Source organism: Loxodonta africana, chromosome 26 (genome assembly GCF_030014295.1).
Source record: "Loxodonta africana isolate mLoxAfr1 chromosome 26, mLoxAfr1.hap2, whole genome shotgun sequence".
Taxonomy (NCBI): domain Eukaryota; kingdom Metazoa; phylum Chordata; class Mammalia; order Proboscidea; family Elephantidae; genus Loxodonta; species Loxodonta africana.
The window spans coordinates 392,934-412,262 of NC_087367.1; the positions used below are offsets into that span (position 1 = coordinate 392,934).

The 19,329-nt window shown below is 39.7% G+C and overlaps 1 protein-coding gene across 12 annotated transcripts in view; it reads right to left on the reverse strand.

Moving 5' to 3' along the window:
* Positions 1-19,329, reverse strand: part of COMMD1 (copper metabolism domain containing 1) — a 210,552-nt gene that overhangs the window by 149,963 nt on the left and 41,260 nt on the right. For 9 of the 12 annotated variants that reach the window (XM_064276975.1, XM_023557175.2, XM_003417557.4 and 6 more), the window contains exon 2: positions 16,462-16,743. In XM_064276975.1, coding sequence (XP_064133045.1) covers positions 16,462-16,743 — 282 coding nt within the window. Of the gene's footprint in view, positions 1-975; positions 6,550-16,461; positions 16,744-17,377; positions 17,461-19,329 lie in introns of those variants that run through there. The other 3 variants (XM_064276978.1, XM_023557180.2, XM_023557177.2) reach the window with 3 other exon arrangements.

Consider the following 19,329-nt stretch of genomic DNA (forward strand, 5'->3'; position numbering starts at 1 on the left):
CCTCAATAAAACTCTTTGCTTTCATTTTCAACAGATTCAGAGATTTTACTCTTCGACATAAGCAAAGAAAATACTTTTCTGTTCCTCCTTCCCAAAGCTTTCTTAATTCAACATTTTTGTTCCAAAAAAAAGTCACACTTGCCTTTGTTCATTAACCAAGGAGAAGGGTGAGTAAAGGCATAATTAAAGCATATCCTATCATCAGAAATCATCCTAGAATTATGGTTTCCCCGTTTATCTCTGGTAGGATATAGCTAGTGATAAGGCACAAAATCAAAACAGACATCTGACCTATTTGTAAGATGACTGAACTCTAAGAGCTCAATTAACCTTCCCCCCAAACCCCATCTTTGTTGCCTTAGGAACCAACCCCTATTATTGTTAAGGAAATAAGTTTCTTTATGGCCAGGCTAAAGAATGCGAATACCTCTTAGAACTTATTTGCCCCCTGAAGGAAACGTTTTGTTGCTAATCTCCTCCTGAGATTGTCGCTTTGAACAGCTTTGAACACGGTCACTTTTAACAGACTGCTCCCGAAAATCTGCCTCCTGTCGTTGCTTTGTAACCAACATGAAGTCCTCCCCTTCACCCCGTCTTTCAATTATGTCTTTTAGCCACTCAGTGTATTCACGGAACCAGCAACGCCAAAGATTACGCTTCATCTTACCTCTGAGTGACCTCAATCACTGTAAACCTATCCAGAGTATCCTGGTGTTGTACTTCGTCCTCCAGCCCTAACACCTGTGTTCCCAACGGCCCCCCTTCAGTTCACGTGTTTCATTTGCCGGGACTCCACTTCTCCCCACTGCAATGTTCCTTTGTGCTGGCAGTCTCCATTCCCTCAATAAAACTCTTTATTTCCAATTTTAGCCAGGCTTCATGATTTTGCTCCATGACACTAGGCTCCTTATAACAGATATAAGAACTTGTTTACAAAGAAACAGGGAAGAGAATCCGGTCCTGTAACTATTCATGTCTTTTTTTTTTTTTTTTAAGTTAACGAGAAATAGTAACTAAATTTAGAGAAGTCATTAAATGGCCCAAGAATCTAAATATAAGGTTGACTTTTACTTCTATGCGTCAGTGGTTCCTGGCACAGTCAGGTTTTGCAGTAATTCTTCCAAAGAACAAATTCGTAACATTCTGGATAGTCCTTAATTATGTGACAATTAATCACAAGCACACTATTTTCTGTATGTTTAGTGTAAGATATAACACACAGTTCCTGTACTAAAGAAGTTTTAAATTTAACTAGAGAACCGTGGCGGAATAGTGGTTAAGCGTTCAGCTGCTAACCAAAAGGTCGGCAGTTCGAAACCACCAGCCACTTCTTGGAAACCCTACGGGGTGGATCTACTCCGTCCTATAGGGTCCCTATGAGTCGGAATCAACTCTGACAGCAACGTTTTTTTTTTGTTTTTAGGGAAATAAACCTTACAGAGTAAAACTGGTGAATTGCAAAGGGAAACGTAAGTGCTAGATTGTGTTACAGAAACTAAAGTGCCTGAAGAGTATAAAGGCCAACGTAGCGGAAAAGACTTTCAGAGAAGCAGCCATCGGCTCAGTGTTGTAGTCAATGCAATAGAAGATGCTTTCAAAGCAAATGAAAAGGAAGCTAAAGCAACTCAGTTTCTGTCTGCATCAGACACAGATAATCTGAGGCAACGTCACTGGCACCCCGCCACACAAGGCTTTTCTTCGTGATTCACTAAAAATCAAATTCTTACTCTTCCTGAGAATGCAAAAACCCATTTTTATTTTAAAAGCCACCGATAATCACAAAGGGAAGGTCCTCAAAACAAAATTCAGTGTAAATATGGCAACATTAAAATAACCAATTAAACAAAATTTAAAATAAATGGCAACACGTCTCCAGAGAAAAGATGAGTTCAGTGAAAGGTGATACCCTGGATTCAGTTTAATGTAAAATGAAAAACCAGGTATGAGTTAATCAATTTTTTATTACCAACAGCATTCAGCGTTGGAGCACATTTAGGGACAAGAAACTTGTTTGTGTGCTACCAATGAGTTTTATAGTCCTTAACATGCTTCAGTCAAGTCAATTACTGGGATGGAAAAATCTATGACCTTTAGTAACAGAGTCAGGTTACTTGAAGGATCAAATATGAATGTATTTGAGAGTTCCCAGGTAAACCTGATTAAAAAAGAAAAAGTACTCACTAAACACAGTAGCATTTACTTAGAATTTAATTGTACTTTGTCCTGTATCAGTTACAGTCTGGTTTTCTGGACCCCAGGCCGACTGTGTCTAACCACTGTGAGGATTTACAGAGGGAGATAAAGAAAGACGGATTCCAAAAGCAAAGGTGACCCGATCTGAGCTGGGGTTGGCAGGTGTAGGGACAGAGCAGAGCTCCTGACCAGAAAATGAAGACGAGAGGCAGGTAAAGCAACGAGGGAAATATGATACTTTCCTACTGAGGCAAGCAAGTTCACAAGCTATAAAAGATGGAAAGAAAGGCAGTTTAGTGCTCAGGAGATCAAGGTCAGTTGCCAAGGAAGTTAAAAGAGTAGTGAGGTGATGGCCAACACAGCCAGGAGAACTAAAAGTTTCACAAAACTTCTAAGTTATGCTTGGTTGACATTCTTCCTTTTATTAATCATTCGTGATTCCATTTAATGAACACATAATGTCACAATAATACTAATACAAGGACAATCGTCTGCACATAAAAACTATAAACCTAAATCCAAAATCTGAGGGCCATAAACAAAAACCTTAAAAAAGAGGACATGTGGTCTCCTTGTCCATTGTACCTACATATTTTTATTAAAAAAAAAAAAAAATTATTTTATTTTATTTTATTTTTATTAAATTGTAAAACACATTGGTTCTTTCTAAAGCTCAAAATAAATGGTAAAATGACTAATGTATTTTGGGTACTGCCATATAATATATGGAAAAAAATGTTAAATGTTAAAACTAAGGCTTCTAAAGCTTCAAGAAATATTGTAATTTAAGTAGTTTGTTAAGAAAATACGTATATGTCACAAGACATAAAGAGAAAAACTGGTGCTCAGAAAGTGGAAAAATACCATCACCACACATGAAGGATTCTTGCCAAGAAGCCAGACCTGAAATCTGAGAAAGCCTGATTAGCAGTTCTCAACAGGGGGTGATTTTGCCCTCCGGGAATATCTGGCAATATCTGAAGACATTTTTGGGTTCTCACACGTGGAGGAGGGGGTTACTACTGGCATCTAGTGGCTGGAGCCAGGGTTGCTGCTGAACACCCTACAACGTACAGGGCAGGCTCCACAATGAATTATCTGGCACAGAATCTCAACAGTGCCACGGTTGAGAAACCCTTACTCCAGATCTAACAGGAAATATGGGGTCAGAGAAACATGTTAAAGAACTTCATGGGGATGCAGTCAGCAAAATCCGGAACGGGGGGAGCTCCATCAGACAAACGACCCAATTTCTTCAACTAATAATAACTGCAAAGGATGAAAATAACAGGGATCTACGGAGCAAAGGAGACAAGAATCATACCAACCAAAAGCACTGTGAGGGCTTTAGAACAAAACAACTGTTTAAAAAAAAATTACATAACTGGAGAAATTTTAGTAATGACCAGATAGTTGATAACATTAAGATACTATTATTATTTTAAAAATAGGCTAATAAACATAACTACAAATGTACAAATAGCAGAAGACAAATTAAAATTAGATAATTGGGACCTCATAAAAATTAAACATATGCTCATCAAAAGACTTTATTAAAAGAGTAGAAAGATAACCTACAGACTGGGAAAAATCTTCAGAAATGACATATCCGATAAGGTCTAATCTCTCAAATATATAAAAAACTTCAACAACTGAGCAACAACAAGATAACTCAATTAAAAATGGGCAAAGGACATGAACAGACACTTCACCAAAGAGGACATTCAAGTGGTCAACAAACACGTGAAAAGATGCTCAAGGTCATTAGCCAAGAGAGATGTAAATCAAAAGTATAATGAGATACCATCTCACCCTGGCTAAAATGGCACTGATGAAAAAAAAAATACAACACAGATATCAACAAATGTTGGAGAGGATGTAGGAGGACTGGAACCCTTATCCATTGCTGGTAGGGCTGTAAAATGGTACAATCACTATGGAAAATACTACGCTGCTTCCTCAAAAAACTAGACTACCTTAAAAAAAAAAAAAATTTTTTTTTTTTTTTTTTTGGGGGATCCAGCAATCCTACTCCTAGGTATACGCCCTAGAGACCTAATAGAAGTGACATGAACAGACATACCCACACCTATGTTCACTGCAGTATTATTCACGATAGCAAAAAAAAAAAAAAAGGAAATAGCCTCAAATGCCCTTCAGTGAATGAATGGATAAGCAAAATGTGGTGTATACATATGATGGAATACTACACAACCAAAAAGAACAATGATGAGCCCGTGAAACATAACATAGATGCATCTGGAGGACATAATGCTAAGTGAAGTAAGTCAATTGCATAAGAATACTGTAAGATCCCAGTTTTATAAGAAGAAAAGAATAGATATATATACAAAGACCAATGTTCACTGGTGGTTGCCAGGGATGGTGGGGAAGCAGGGGGATCACTCTCTAGACTGTAGACACTTGATATTGTTGGTGATGGGATAGGTAGCAAAGACTGTGGGACAATGAGCACAGTTTGACCAAAGTAAACGATGCCATTAAGAAGCACACAAGAAATACGGATGCTTGTGCTAAAGAATATGACATACATAATTTGGCAACAACACCAACAATAACCAGACAGTGAGTGAAAGATCACATATGTATGTGTATAGGCACATATGTCTTCAAGTAGGTAAGATGTACACGTATGTATCTATATGTATGAGATACGTGTGTGCATGCATAAATATTCATGGAGGACACCATTACAGGTACTTCTTAGACATAACCAAACACCTTGTGAGAATGTTTTTCTGGGTTTGAAGGCTTCATCTCATGGGACAACTTAGTCAACTAGCATCACAAAGTGCATCCTAGTGAGGTGAGTACTGTCTGGGGTCTTAAAAGCTGCGAGCAGTCATCTAAGATACAACTATTGGTCTCTACTAATTAGCAGCAAAACGGGAAGAAGGAAACCAAAGTCTCAGAGAAGAAACTAGTCTACAGGGCTAATAATCTGCACATACATTGGCCTCATCTACCTTGAGGCCAGAAGAACTAGATGGTACCTGGCTACCACTACTGACGGTTCTGATCAGGGCCACAATAGATCAACTCTGGTAAGAGTCAGAAAAAAACATGGAACAGAACTCAAATTCTTAAAAAATCCAGATTACTGGACAAATTGAGACTGGAGGACTCCCTGAGACCATCAGCCTGAGTCACTCTAAGCCTTGAACTGAAACTATCCTCTGAGGTCACTATTTAGAGAGGTAACAGATTGGCACACAAAACAAAAGGGTACTATCCTTGAGTACAGTGCTCCATTAAAAAATCCTCTATATGAGAACAAAAGGTTAACAATTAACTCTAAAACAAAGATGAGAAGATAAAGGGGCAGGGAAACTAGAAACAGAACCACGAGAACTCAATTAAGGAGAATGTTGACACATGGTAAAAAAAATGTAACTAATGTCACTGAACAATTTGTGTAGAAATTGTCAAATGGGAACGTGATCTGCTGTGTAAACTTTCACCAAAAACAATGAAATTTTTTGTTCGAAAGATACTATTGTTAAATACATGGAAACGCTGGTGATGTAGTGGTTAAGTGCTACAGCTGCTAACCAAAGGGTCGGCAGTTCAAATCCGCCAGGCGCTCCTTGGTAACTCTATGGGGCAGTTGCACTCTGTACTGTAGGGTCGCTCTGAGTTGGAATCGACTCGATGGCACTGGGTTTTTTTTTTTTTTTATTGTTAAATACTTTCAGATGTGATTAACGGTATTATGGTTATATACGTGGAGTTTTATAGATTATTTTTTAAATTTGATTCAAAATAACCCCAGGGTAGGGGGATATAGATAAAACAAAAATGCCATAATTTTTTTTAATGGAGATTTTTTAAAAAAGCTTCAAAATATAAAGGATTTAGTAAAATAACCCCAGGGTAGGGGGATATAGATAAAACAAAAATGCCATAATTTTTTTTAATGGAGATTTTTAAAAAAGCTTCAAAATATAAAGGATTTAGTAAAGTTAAATTTTTTTTTAAATCTGTGAACTTTATGAATACACATATTCTGTTGTATTCTCTTTGGCTCATAGCCTTGGTGCCAACTGTCAGCTGTGCCCAAAATGTATAAGCAGCAGATTTGGGTAAGCAGCTAAAAAAATAGCAAGAACATTCTATGATATCATAATATTATTAGCATTTCTATTCTTAGGTAAAGTGGAAGTCCAGCAATACCTCACATGAATCCTTCATCTATAACAATGTTCTAAATCACTGTAGAGGGACCAGTGGTAGCTAAGAGCTCTAATACATGCCTTTGAAGAGTGAACCGTATCTTTCCATTTATCTCATAAATTGGATGGTGAAGCCAACTTCTACCTTCTGGCAAACACGGTGCTACTGGGAAGAAAGATCAATTAGATAAAAGCAGTTGGAGGCAAAACTGCCAGTTATTAGTGTACCAAACCAAAGCCCAAATCAAACCCACTGCCATCGAGTCGATTCTGACTCATAGCAACCCTGGACAGAATAGAACTGCCCCACAGGGTTTCCAAGGAGCAGCTGGTGGATTCGAGCTACCGACCTTTTGGTTAGCGGCCAGACACTTAACCACTGAGTCACCAGGGCCAGCACCCTCAAAATAAAAATGAGCTTAAATAACTGAAACAAAGTATTCATCAAGCAAATGTCCATATAACAACAGAATCAGGATTTATCACAAATGACTAAGTTAAATAATCTGACTACATCTCATTATCCAAAGAACAGTCACCAAAGACAACTATAATATTAAGTAGTTCATCCAGGAGTTTTATTAGCATTATTAGCACCATTATTTTGATAGATTTTTTTAATTGACTGATAAAGTTATTTTGTTGTTGTTGTTAGGTGCCGTCGAGTCGGCTCCGACCCATAGCGACCCTATGCACAACAGAACGAAACACTGCCCGGTCCTGCACCATCCTTAACAATTGTTGTTATGCTTGAGGTCATTGTTGCAGCCACTGTGTCAATCCACCTCATTGAGGGTCTTCCTCTTTTCTGCTGATCCTGTACTTTGCCAAGCATGATGTCCTTCTCCTGGGACTGATCCCTCCTGACAACAAATATGTAAGATGTAGTCTCAACATCCTTGCTTCTAAGGAGCATTCTGGTTGTACTTCTTCTAAGACAGATTTGTTCATTCTTTTGGCAGTCCATGGTATATTCAATATTAAATAAAGCTGTTTAGTTTCCATCACATCTTCAGTTAGAAATAGATAAGTGGTAACTTTGGTAAAGGGTAAGACAGCACACAATTCTCGGAAAGTCAGCACAACTTGACCAAGGCAAGATCTTGGAAGCTTCACAGACACATCCAAACTCCCCGAGGGACTGAGTTTACTGCACTGAGGGCTAGGGACCATGATCTTGAGGGACATCTAGCTCAACTGGCATAACATAGTTTATAAAGAAATTGTTCTACATCCCACTTTGGTGGGTAGCATCTGGGGTCTTAAAAGCTTGTGAGAGGCCATCTAAAATACTCCATTGGTCCTACCCCATCTGGAGCAAAGGAGAATGAAGAAAACCAAAGATACAAGGAAAAGATGAGTCCAAAGGACTAATGAACCACAACTACCAAAGCCTCGACCAGAGTGAGTCCAGTACAACTAGATGGTGCCTGGCTACCACCATCAACTGCTCTGACAGGGATCACAACAAAGGGTCCCAGACAGAGCTGGAGAAAAATGTAGAACAAAATTCTAACTCACACACACACAAAAACACCCAAACTTACTAGTCTAACAGAGACTGGAGAAACCCCAAGAGTATGGGCCCTGGACACCCTTTTAACTCAGTACTGAAGTCACTCCTGAGGTTCACCAAAGATTAGACAGGTCCATAAAACAAAACAAGACCAAATGGGCATACCAACTCAGAGGCAAGGATAAGAAGGCAGGAGGGTATAGGAAAGCTGGTAACAAGGAACCCAAGGTCGAGAGGGGGAGAGTGTTGACATGTCATGGGGTTGACAACCAATGTCACAAAAGTAATATGTGTATTAACTGTTTAATGAGAAACTAATTTGTAAACCTTCATATAAAGTACATTAACAAAAAGAAAAAAAAAAAACTTCAGTTAGCAGGATAATAGTATTGTTTCTTGAATTACAAAAGACATTCCGTACATTTATAGTTTAGGGTAGAGCATTAAAAACTAATTTTTTAAAAACAATGTTTTGCTAAATTATTGTAAAACTTTAAAGTGTGCCAAGACAGGAAATTAGACCCCCACCCCACTCCCCGGCAAAGTTCAGAAAGAGCTGTCATTTCTCTTCACTCAATGACACCTAACAACAACAACATGAGGGGGAGGTATCACATGGTGACAGGTCAGACTCATTTTGCAATCAACAACATCTGGATGTTGTCACTTAATTAGTTATGCACTCACTAGTTTTACACCATAATCCAGGTCATATTTCTTTATTACATCCACAAGGCTATTAAATGACGTACCGAAATTCAGATATACTTCCTCTGTTGCTGACTTCTAATCTACTTGGATAAATAACCTTGGCAATAAACAGGAAGTGGAGTTTATGTGGCAGTTAACCGGAGCTGGTGCTTAGTGACTACCATTCATTTTTTATTGCCTCTCGGATCTTACGTAATACCAATGAGCTCTCTTTAATTAACTGTACACAGTTATATCCAAGGGTCAGAAACATGATAAACCTGAAATGTTTAGCAGCTTCCACGTTCCTAAGTCCTACTTTCCGTCCCCATAATTCCACAAATAATTTAAAAAAATAATAATAATTCCATGCAACAGTGCTAAGAATAGGCTTGGGCCAGAGGCCTTCTACATTCATCTTAGCAGCAGGGCAGTGGCACACATGGATTGAAGCCAACAGCCAACCAGCCAGCACACAAACACTACACAAACGTAAGCAGTTTCAATACTGCTGGGCAGGATACACTGACACTGAGTTCAGGACAAGAGACATATCCAAAAGTTGTTTCCAAATCCTCTTAAGGCTAGATTTCCTGGCTTCCCCTTAATAACTCCATCGGTCCACAGAATGGAACCAGAGACTATGAACGGTAACGGAAGTCTGACACCAGGGACTGCCTGCTGGCAGGCTACACAGTCAGAGGCGGGGGACTTTTGCAGTGCCAAACCCTGCTCTCACAGGGTCAACAAGTTTGCAAAGACAAACACTCATCTCTCGATCTCTCTCAATCTTTTTATTGAAGCATAATATACATACAGAAAAGGCAAATCATTAGAAACAGTGATCTTTTTTAAAAGCCTATTTAGGAAATATTTCAGCTCAGTCAACTCAAATGCAACTCTTTATACCGGGAGTTTAAAAATCAATTACTTCAGCACACACAATATTTTCTTAACTACCAAATGTAAAGAATTTCTTTTGATTTATTTTGATTTTTCCCAAGTGAAAGGGCTAATGATAGCTATCAAAAAACTCAAGTTGTATATTAAATGGTCAACTGAATTAGACCATTAAACAAAGACTAGGATTACCAATTTATACCAACATATCCATGCCAAGGAGTTACCCACAATTCCTCATTTTATTTCATCCCTCACATCCCACCCATGTCACTTCCAAGCAACTTAACTAAGTCCAAAATATATCCTCTGTGTTCACTTCTCTCCACCATGATGGCTAGATTTCTTGACTGCTAAAATTCTCTCCATCTGACTACTGTATTTTTATACAAATAATACGCACCTTCTCCGTTTGTTTGCCATCCTCGCCCTCCCCACCACAAGGTATTTTCATAAGCACCGTCAAGCCAATTTTTTTAACATGTTGTTGTAAAAAATTAGCATAGGGCATGTCATGGGTTGAATGTGTCCCCCCAAAAATATCTTGTCAACTTGGCTAGGTCATGATTCCCTTGGATGATTGTCTACCGTTTCATCATCTGATGTGATTTCTCTATGTGTTGTAAATCCTATCACTATGATATAAGATGGATTATAAATGGATTAGTGGCAGTTATGTTGACAAGCTCTACAAGATTACATAGTGTCTTAGTCCAATCTCTTTAGAGATAGAAAAGAGAGAAGCGAGCAGAGAGACATGGGGACCTCACATCACCAACAAAGCAGTGCCGGAAGCAGGGAACATCCTTTGGACCCCGGCGTCCCTGTGCAGAGAAGATCCTAGTCCAGGGGAAGATTAACGTGAAGGCCAAGAGAGAGAGAAAGCCTTCCCCTGGAGCTGATGCCCTGAATTTGGACTTTTAGCCTACTTTACTGTGAAGAAATAAATTTCCCTTTGTTAACGCCATCCACTTGTGGTATTTCTGATATAGCAGCACTAGATGACTAAGACAGCGGGCTTACAAAAATACCTCGTGGGGGGAGGGTACGGTTGGCAACAAACATAGAAGGTACATGTTATTTTCATAAAAATACAGTTCTCACTGCTAAAGTTCTCTCCATCTTCCTTGCTGATATTCTCTTGCCTGGATTACTGCAGTGTTATGTAATCAGTGCTACAGAAACTGCTACCGAACAGAAGCAAACCAATGTCGCTGAACAAATTGTGCAGAAACTGTTAAATGGGAACCTAATTTGCTGTGTAAATTTTCACTGAAAACACAATAAAATATTTTAATTAAACAACAGTGAATGGAAAAACAAAGGGACAGGTGATGGGAGGGAGGAAATTAGAAACTGGAGAAGGAGGCAGTGTAAGTACAGTCTGCTGCTGCCTTTCCTTGTGGCCCACAATTGAGCCTTGTGCTTAGGACCAGGTGTCTCAGCGTGGCTTCCTGGATGGGATGAGTGTGTGGGCGGACTCCCTTTCCCAGGGCTTCTTGACCCAAAACACATCCCACAGTAGCTGGTGGCCTACAGTACATCCCTCACCTCTTGCCCTGAGCACGTCAATACCCCCAGAAACTACTTATGCACGCATGTCACATGGCACCTGGATGACCCCATTTCTTTAAGTCACTGGTCAGGAGGGACTGGAGTTCTTTAACCGCAGCACTAAAGAGCAGTGTGTGCAGACCACCATCCCTACATTGGCTGAAGAGTGAGACCTGCTGGCCACGGGGGACCAGCATCCACTATCGAGGCTGACCTTGCTCTGTCTTTTCTCTGTGTGAGTAAAGCATTGTTTTATACTAATAAACAGATAAAATAAAATAAAGAGCAGAAAGAGAGAGACCAGTTAGGAGAATGTTGTTAAAATCTAGGTGAGCAGTAATGGTGACCAGAACAGGGTAGTAAAAAAAATTTTTAAAAACAGGGTAGTAGAGGTGGTGAAAAGCAGTCAAATTTCACATACACATGAAACTCTGAGCAAACAAGATTCAATGATGGGCTGGATGTGGGGTGTGAGAAAAAGAAAGGATATGAGCTGGGAAAACTGGAAGAATGAAGGTGCCGTTAACTGAGATGAGAAGAATGTAGGAGGAACAATCTGGGAAGGTATACAAGGAGCTTATTGATGAACATGTTCAACTTTTGACACCTTTTACACGTGTAAGTGGTTCTCAAGTATATCACAAAATGTATCTGGAATCTGGGGAGAAATACAGTTTAGAAATATAAATTTGGAAGTCATGAGCATATAGATAGTATTTGAATCCATTAAAATAGATGAGATCACCTAGACAATGGGTTGTAGAAAAGGAAGAAAAGAGGAACAAGGACTGAACCCTATGGCTCTCTAACATTTAGAGGTTGGGGAGATGAGAAGGAACCAGAAGAATATTTTTAATAAAGAAAGAGAGAAAAGAAAACAACAAGGAAGAACTAAAGAAAGAAAGGGGGGGAAAAAAATCAGGCAAATGTGGTGTCCTCAAAGACAAGTATTTCAAAAACAAATAAGATTTATTAAGTATGTCAAATGTTGTTGATGGGTCAAATAAATAAAATCTCATAGGGCTGTTACTTACAACCAAAACATTACTGTATATAAAATGTTAAACAAAGACTTGGCTAAGAAAAACAAGTACTATGTAAATAATAGAGCAGTCTAATCATCAATACATGAAAATATTCAACACCATTTACTATTATACAATTCTTACATAAGACATACACCCAAATGTCTCTTTTCAACTGGTAACTCATCAAGAACTGAGGAGATTTCTAAGCAAGATCTTAAAGGGGCCTTGTGGCTTCTCCTTGCCACTTACAGTAAAATGTGAGAGAAAAAAGTAAGAGCTAAAAACGAACCGTGTAAAATGAAACCAGAACTTAAAAGACTTAGAAAATTGTATTAAACAAACTAAAGAAACATGCCCTGGACAAACACTCACGTAGGGCAGGTCTACTCAGTCTTTTCTTTAAAAGATTGAGCCTGTGACTGATGGGGCCATTCAACCACTGCAGCAGGAAAGGACAGAGTGCACAAAACTAAGAAAAGCTGCCACTTCCTGGAATTCTACAGGCAGGAAACAGCCCAATGGAGCAGCTTGGCTGCAACATCTGTTGTCCTCCAAGAAAAAGGAGACACAATCATAGGAACAACTGGAAGACCTGTAGAACTGTTGAACAGACCATAGTGGGCAGGGTTGCCTCCATTTCAAAGGGTAAAACCACCACCACCATTTCAAAGGGAAATGGAAAAACTGCTCCTGGGTTTCAAAGAGACAGATCTCCAAAAACTTGATTCTGGAGTGTGGGGTTGCCAGTCAGGTGGGGCAAGAGGATGGGGCTGCCACCCAAAGCTGAGGGAGCCATGCCAAGGTCTAGAAGAACACAGCCACGTGGGGCCAAGGGGGGTGAGACTGCCACTCAGATGGACTAAGAGAATGTAGCTGCCCAAAGCTGACTGAGGGAGCAGGGGTGCCACCCCAGTGGGCCAGGAAGGCGGGGCTGACATCCAGGGACATGGGGCCTCCACCCAGAATCCAGAGAATGTGGCCATTACCCAGAGTCTAGAGGGTGGGGCCATTGGCCAGTCGGTCCCAGAAAATTGGATTATTTTCGAGCTTTGACATCTAATGAAATTTGCTCTGTTGGGTTGTGGATTGCTTGTTAACCCATGATTCTTCCCATTTGGAATGGGAACATCTACCTCGTGCCTGTTCCACCATTGTACTTTGGAAGCAGATAATCTGTATGCTAGGTTTCACAGGTCTACTGATGAAGAGGAATTTTGCCCCAGCATGGAACACACCCAAAGTCTTACCTACACTTGGCTTAGATAATTCCAAAGATGAGATTTTGGACTTGGAGTTAAGACTTTGTAGATGATGTGCTAGTGGCAATGTGTTGTACATGTGGGAAGAACATGAATTTTGGGGGATAAAGGGTGGAATGTGATGGATTAAACTGTGTCACCAAAAAATATGTGCTGTAAATTCTAACCCCTATACCCGTGGATGTAATTCCATTTGGGAATAGGGGTTTCTTTGTTATGTTAATGAGCCCATACCAGTATAAGGTGTCTCTAAACCAATCACTTCTGAGATACAAAAGAGCAGACTGAGCACAGAAGCAAAGCACAAGCAAGACTGGGGGAAAAGACAGATGACATGTGGAGATCTCCATGGAACACTAAGAGAAGGTGAGACAAGGATTTTCCCCCAGAGTGGACAGACAGTCTTCCTCTAGGGCCAGCATGTAGAATTTGGATATCCAGACTCCTAAACTCTGAGAAAAAAAATTTCTGTTCACAAAGGCCACCAACTTTTGATATTTCTGTTATAGCAGCACTATGCAACTAAGACACCTGGTGATCTTTCTTGGAACCAACTTCTTGATATCCTAGGATTGTTAATTCTCTTACAAGCTCATCCAATGTCATCTAATATCAGCAGTGTGAAAATAACTTTGACTTTGATGCCTATAGTTGTTCTAAAAATGGACTTAGTGGAGTATTTCATAAGTCACACTCACCTAGAAGCTGACAGACATACTTAATAAAGATCCAGCTCTCATGAAAACATTTCCTGTAGGGTTTGGGCTGTGTATCATTCTGGTGGCACAGTGGTTAAGAGCTTGCCTGCTAACCAAAGGTCAGCAGTTCGAAATCCACCAGCTGCTCCTTGGAAACCCTATGGGGCAGTTCTATCTGTCCTATAGGATTGCTATGAGTTGGAATCAACTTGACAGCGATGGGATCAGACTAAAAGCCAAACCCAATGGATCGAGTTAATTCCAACTCATAGTGACGCAACAGGAAAGAGCAGAACTGCCCCACATGGTTTCCAAGGCTGTAAATCTTTAAGGAAACAGACTGCTGGGAATTCCAGAACACTTAATTATGAACATGAGGAATCTGTACATAGATCAAGAGGGAGTTGTTTGAACAGACCAAGGGGGTACTGTGTGGTTTAAAGTCAGGAAAGGCATGGGTCAGGGCTGTATCCTTTCACCACACCTATTCAATCCATATGCTGAGCAGATAATCCACAAAGCTGGACTATATGAGGAAGAACAGGGCATCAGGATTGGAGGAAGATTCATTAACAACCTGTGTTATAAATAAACTCAGATGCTCTGTAAGTTACTAAAATCAAAAGGCACATTCTCAACGCCAGTTCAAGAAATTTTAGAAAAATGTCAGGTTAAAAAATACTAAAATAGCTTACTAGAAAAGCCTCAAAATAGACATATATAATTTCATATTCCTTCCAAATGTTAAAGACCAAGAGAAATAATTACTATTGCTAGAATAAAAAATGAACAACCTGTACAAGTGGCTAGTGAAACTCAGATACCCAAGTGTACTTATCACACCTGTCTAATCTGTCAGATTTTTTATTCAGGAACAACAAGAGGTAGGCTATAGAACATAATGGTCGGGAGAATGACTTTAAAAGGGTCAAACAAACCAATCAGTAAGTGCAATAAGCACTATTTTGTAATAGCTGAATAGATAGTGCTCCAAATGTATTCTGCAAAAGAAACATTTTTAAAAACAAATTATCTTTTAAATTATAAATACTAAGAAACTAAAGAAGGGAATATGTCAAGAAAACTGCCAACTAAAAATATTCTCATCATTATAAGAAAAGAAATAAATTTCTATAACAGGGTGTAACAGAAGCCCTCATTTGGCTATTTATCTGAAATTAAATCTGGTTAGCTAATTCAGTGATCTGGGTTTTCTCTTATTAATTACCATACTTCTTTTTTTTCCTCAAAAGATATAAACCAGGTCATTTAAAGTCTGATCTGGCAGCCATCCTGAGCACAAAATGACATCAAGAAAAAACAAGCAGGTGCTAAAATTAGCTCCTGTAATGACTGTAGAAACTACAAGGAAAAGCAGCAGTATTTTGAAAATAATCATGATTAATTAAAAAATTGTCTGTGGGGCAAGAGACCTACATAAGTGGAAAAACACACCTTATTCATGGATAGGCAGACTTAACATTCTAAAAATGTCTATTCTACCAAAAGCGATACATAGGTACAATGCAATTCTGATCCAAATCCCAACATTCTTTAACGAGATAGAGAAACAAACCGCCAACTTCATATGGAAGGGAAAGAGGCCCCAGATAAATAAGGCATTACTGAAAAAGAAGAACAAACTGAGAGGCCTTACTTTACCTGATTTTAGAATTTATTATACCACCACAGTAGTCAAAACAGCCTGGGACTGGTACAACAATAGATACATAGACCAATGGAACAGAATTGAGAATCCAGACATAAATCCATCCACATATGAGCAGTTGATATTTGACAAAGGCCCCAAAACAGTTAAATGGGGAGAAGACAGTCTTTTTAAGAAATGGTGCTGGCATAACTGGATACCCATCTGCAAAAAAAATGAAACAAGACCCATACCTCGCTCCATGCACAAAAACGAGCTCAAAATGCATCAAAGACCTAAATATAAAATCTAACATGGTAAAGATCATGGAAGAAAAAATAGGGACAACGTTAGGAGCCCTAATACATGGCATAAACAGTATACAAAACATTATTAGGAATGCAGAAGTAAAACTAGATAACCGGGAGCTCCTAAAAATCAAACACCTATGCTCATCCAAAGACTTCACCCAAAGAGTAAAAAGATTACCTACAGACCGGGAAAAAGTTTTCAGCTATGACATTTCTGATCAGCATCTGATCTCTAAAGTCTACATGATACCGCAAAAACTCAACTACAAAAAGACAAATAACCCAATTAAAAAATGGGCAAAGGGTATGAACACGTACTTCACTAAAGAAGACCCTATTACCTCTGCATATTCTTATTATCTCTAAGAAGATGACTTATATAAAATCAATTTTAATAAGCCAGGTAATATCCTCTAAGAAACAAATGGAAAAGACAGTTTACCAAGAAAAATTGATGGTAGTTAAACTCACCTGTCCGCTTTTCCCTAATTCCAGCTCTACTATGGCAACTGGGGTGTGTATTTGAGTAGAGTGCCTTGACTGTGACTTGCCATCGACTCTCCAGCTCAGGCCTCGAAGTCCACTGTCCCATCGGCTCTGGTTCATGAGGCTCTCTCGGATTTTTGTCTTGTGACTCTTCCAGAATTTGGAAATGACAGCGGCCTGGTCAGATGTGATCCCACCTTGCTTTTTCATTTGAGCCGTCAAGAATGCCTCCAGCTGGTTGAAATCCATGTCTGCAGATGCAATAGACTATAGAGATGACAGAAGAAATAATAAATTTGAATTTGGTAGATATCTAGAAAAGACTTCTTAACTAAAGATGTTGTTTTGAGTTGAGTTTTAATCACTGAGTCAGTGTTCAAAAAGGGCCATCTATTTGTAAGTACAAAAACATCCTCATTGCAAATGTCAAGTATTGAAAAAGCTACTGTTAAAAATTCTATATAACCCAAATTCTATGTCAATGCTTAGAGTCTAAATTTTAAATACCCGGTTCCATGGATGGGGAAATAATAAACCATGGGGAGAACAAAATTAATTAGTTCTCTGATGAAATCTTACATAATTTAACCATTTCTTACAGCCAGGCTTGGTTTGATACACAGTAACTATACAATCAATGCCTTGTGCACAATCAGCATTACGAAATTTTGTTAATTAACTGTTTTAGCTTTGCTGCCTATCTTCAGCCAAATAATGCATTCACAATAACACTACCACGAAATTTACACTACTTCATGCCTTCCCATACACTTTCAAAATTTAATTGCTATTGAAACTGAGTTCTCCAGTCAAGCATCCAAGAAAACATGATAACTATAAACAAATACCTTAAATTTGCACAGTACGATTTAACCTTTCAAAACATTTTTACAGCTATTACCTCATTTGAGCCTCGTAATCCACTTTCAAGGATGGGCACATGTATTATTAGTTCACTTTACCCTTCGGGAGAAAAACCACAGAGAAACAAGGTGATTTTCCTGAAAACTGGTGCAGGTGCAAAGCCTCCTAACTGGAAACCCATGTTTCCCTCTGATTACTTGTCATGAGTGACTGCACAGAGAGTGGACTTTCCGTCACCCCCAACAAACAAATCTCAGCTGGTAGACTTTGCCAACAATGATGCAGATCTTGCCAGAACCTAAGGAACAGCTACAATGCTTCAGTCTTTGGGTCTCCAGAGGCTCGTTGAGACATCAGACAATAAAATAGGGAGACCACCACCACAAAACTTTTACTTTGGTTTGGCTGATCCAGTAAGAAATACATGTGTTATGATAACTTAGGAGGCCAGCTAGCTCAGTTCAGCAGTGAATAGAAAAACCAAGACATAAAGTTGAAAGGGTATTTTGGGGTCAGATTATAGAATGTACCCCACACCAGAAGTTTAGGTGCTGTGCTATGTAGGCAGTAGGAACCCTGGTAGCGCGATGGTTAAGCATGTGCCTGTTAACCAAAAGGTCGGTGGTTTGAACCAAGCCAGCGGCTCTGTGAAAGACCTGGTGATCTGCTCCCATATGGATTGTTGTGTGCCGCTGAACTGATTCCAATTCACAGCCACCCTACAGGACACAGCAGAACTGCCCCACAGAGTTTCCCAGACTATAATCTTTACAAGTGCAGATCAAGTTTTTTCTCACCCGCTGAGCCGCTGGTGGGTTTGAACTGCAGACTTTTCAGTTAGCAGCCAAGCACTTAACCACTGCACCACCAGGACTCCTTATCCTGCAAAGATTACGGCCTAGGAAACTCTATGGGTTTCTGTCCTATAGGGCTGCTACAAGTCAGAACAGACTTGACAGCACACAACAACAACAACATACACAGGCAATAAGGAGCCACTAAAAGTTAGGTAACTAGGGAATCATGACGCAAGCTGTGGTTTCGAAAAGTGACTGTGACAACAGGGAGCAGCTGGATTAAAGTGGGAAATCGTCTGAGGGCTGGGTAACATAGCCTCAGAGACGACGGTGACACCAATGATCTGGTCACGCAGCAAGCCTTCCCCTGCCTTGTCTTTGGCTATGCACCTACCCTCTCCTGGCCATGGTGGGTTCGCATGAGCTCCAAACCAGATAGATCACAGTACCCTCTGTTCTTGGCAAACTGATAGGTCCAAATGATTTCCCAATTTAGAGCGAGAGGAGAAACGGCCATGCCTCTGGGTTCATGGTACCTACCAGACAGATGTGAGGCTGGGGTTGAGGACAGCAAAGGCCTAACTGCAGTAACAAAGAATGAAGCCAAGTAGAGGCAGGAAGAAGTGAGAGTTGGTTCCAATGGGGTACTCTCCCTGTCCAGTCTCCAAATCCTGGTTCCTGCAGTTCTGTATGTGTCTCAGGATCCTTCCAACCTAAACCAAGTCAAGCCAACTGCTGCTTACAGGCACCAACAAATCTCATTTACTGTTCAAGCTAGTCAAGTTGTACTCCATTTGGAACCAAGAGTCCTGACTGAGCCAGGGCAAGAGCAGTGGAAGAGAAGAACGCAAAGGCAGACAGTGCACAGACAGAGGAGGGTACTGGGCTGGAGAGACAGACATGCTGCCTTCGTTCCTCCACTAATGCAGAAGGAACTGAATAGGAAATATTACAACTTTCTGACTCGACGGCACTGGGTCACTGGGCTGGTAAACTAAAGATACTTAAAAAAAAAAAAAAAAACCCAGTGCCGTCAGTTCAATAAACATTTATTGAATACCTGTCCATTTACCAGGTATTAGGACCCAAAATCTGTGGCTATGCCACTGAATAGAAACATTCATTTTTTATAACAACATATTATTATTGAGTAAATTATTTTCATTGGCACCTTGCTTCACAATATCACATC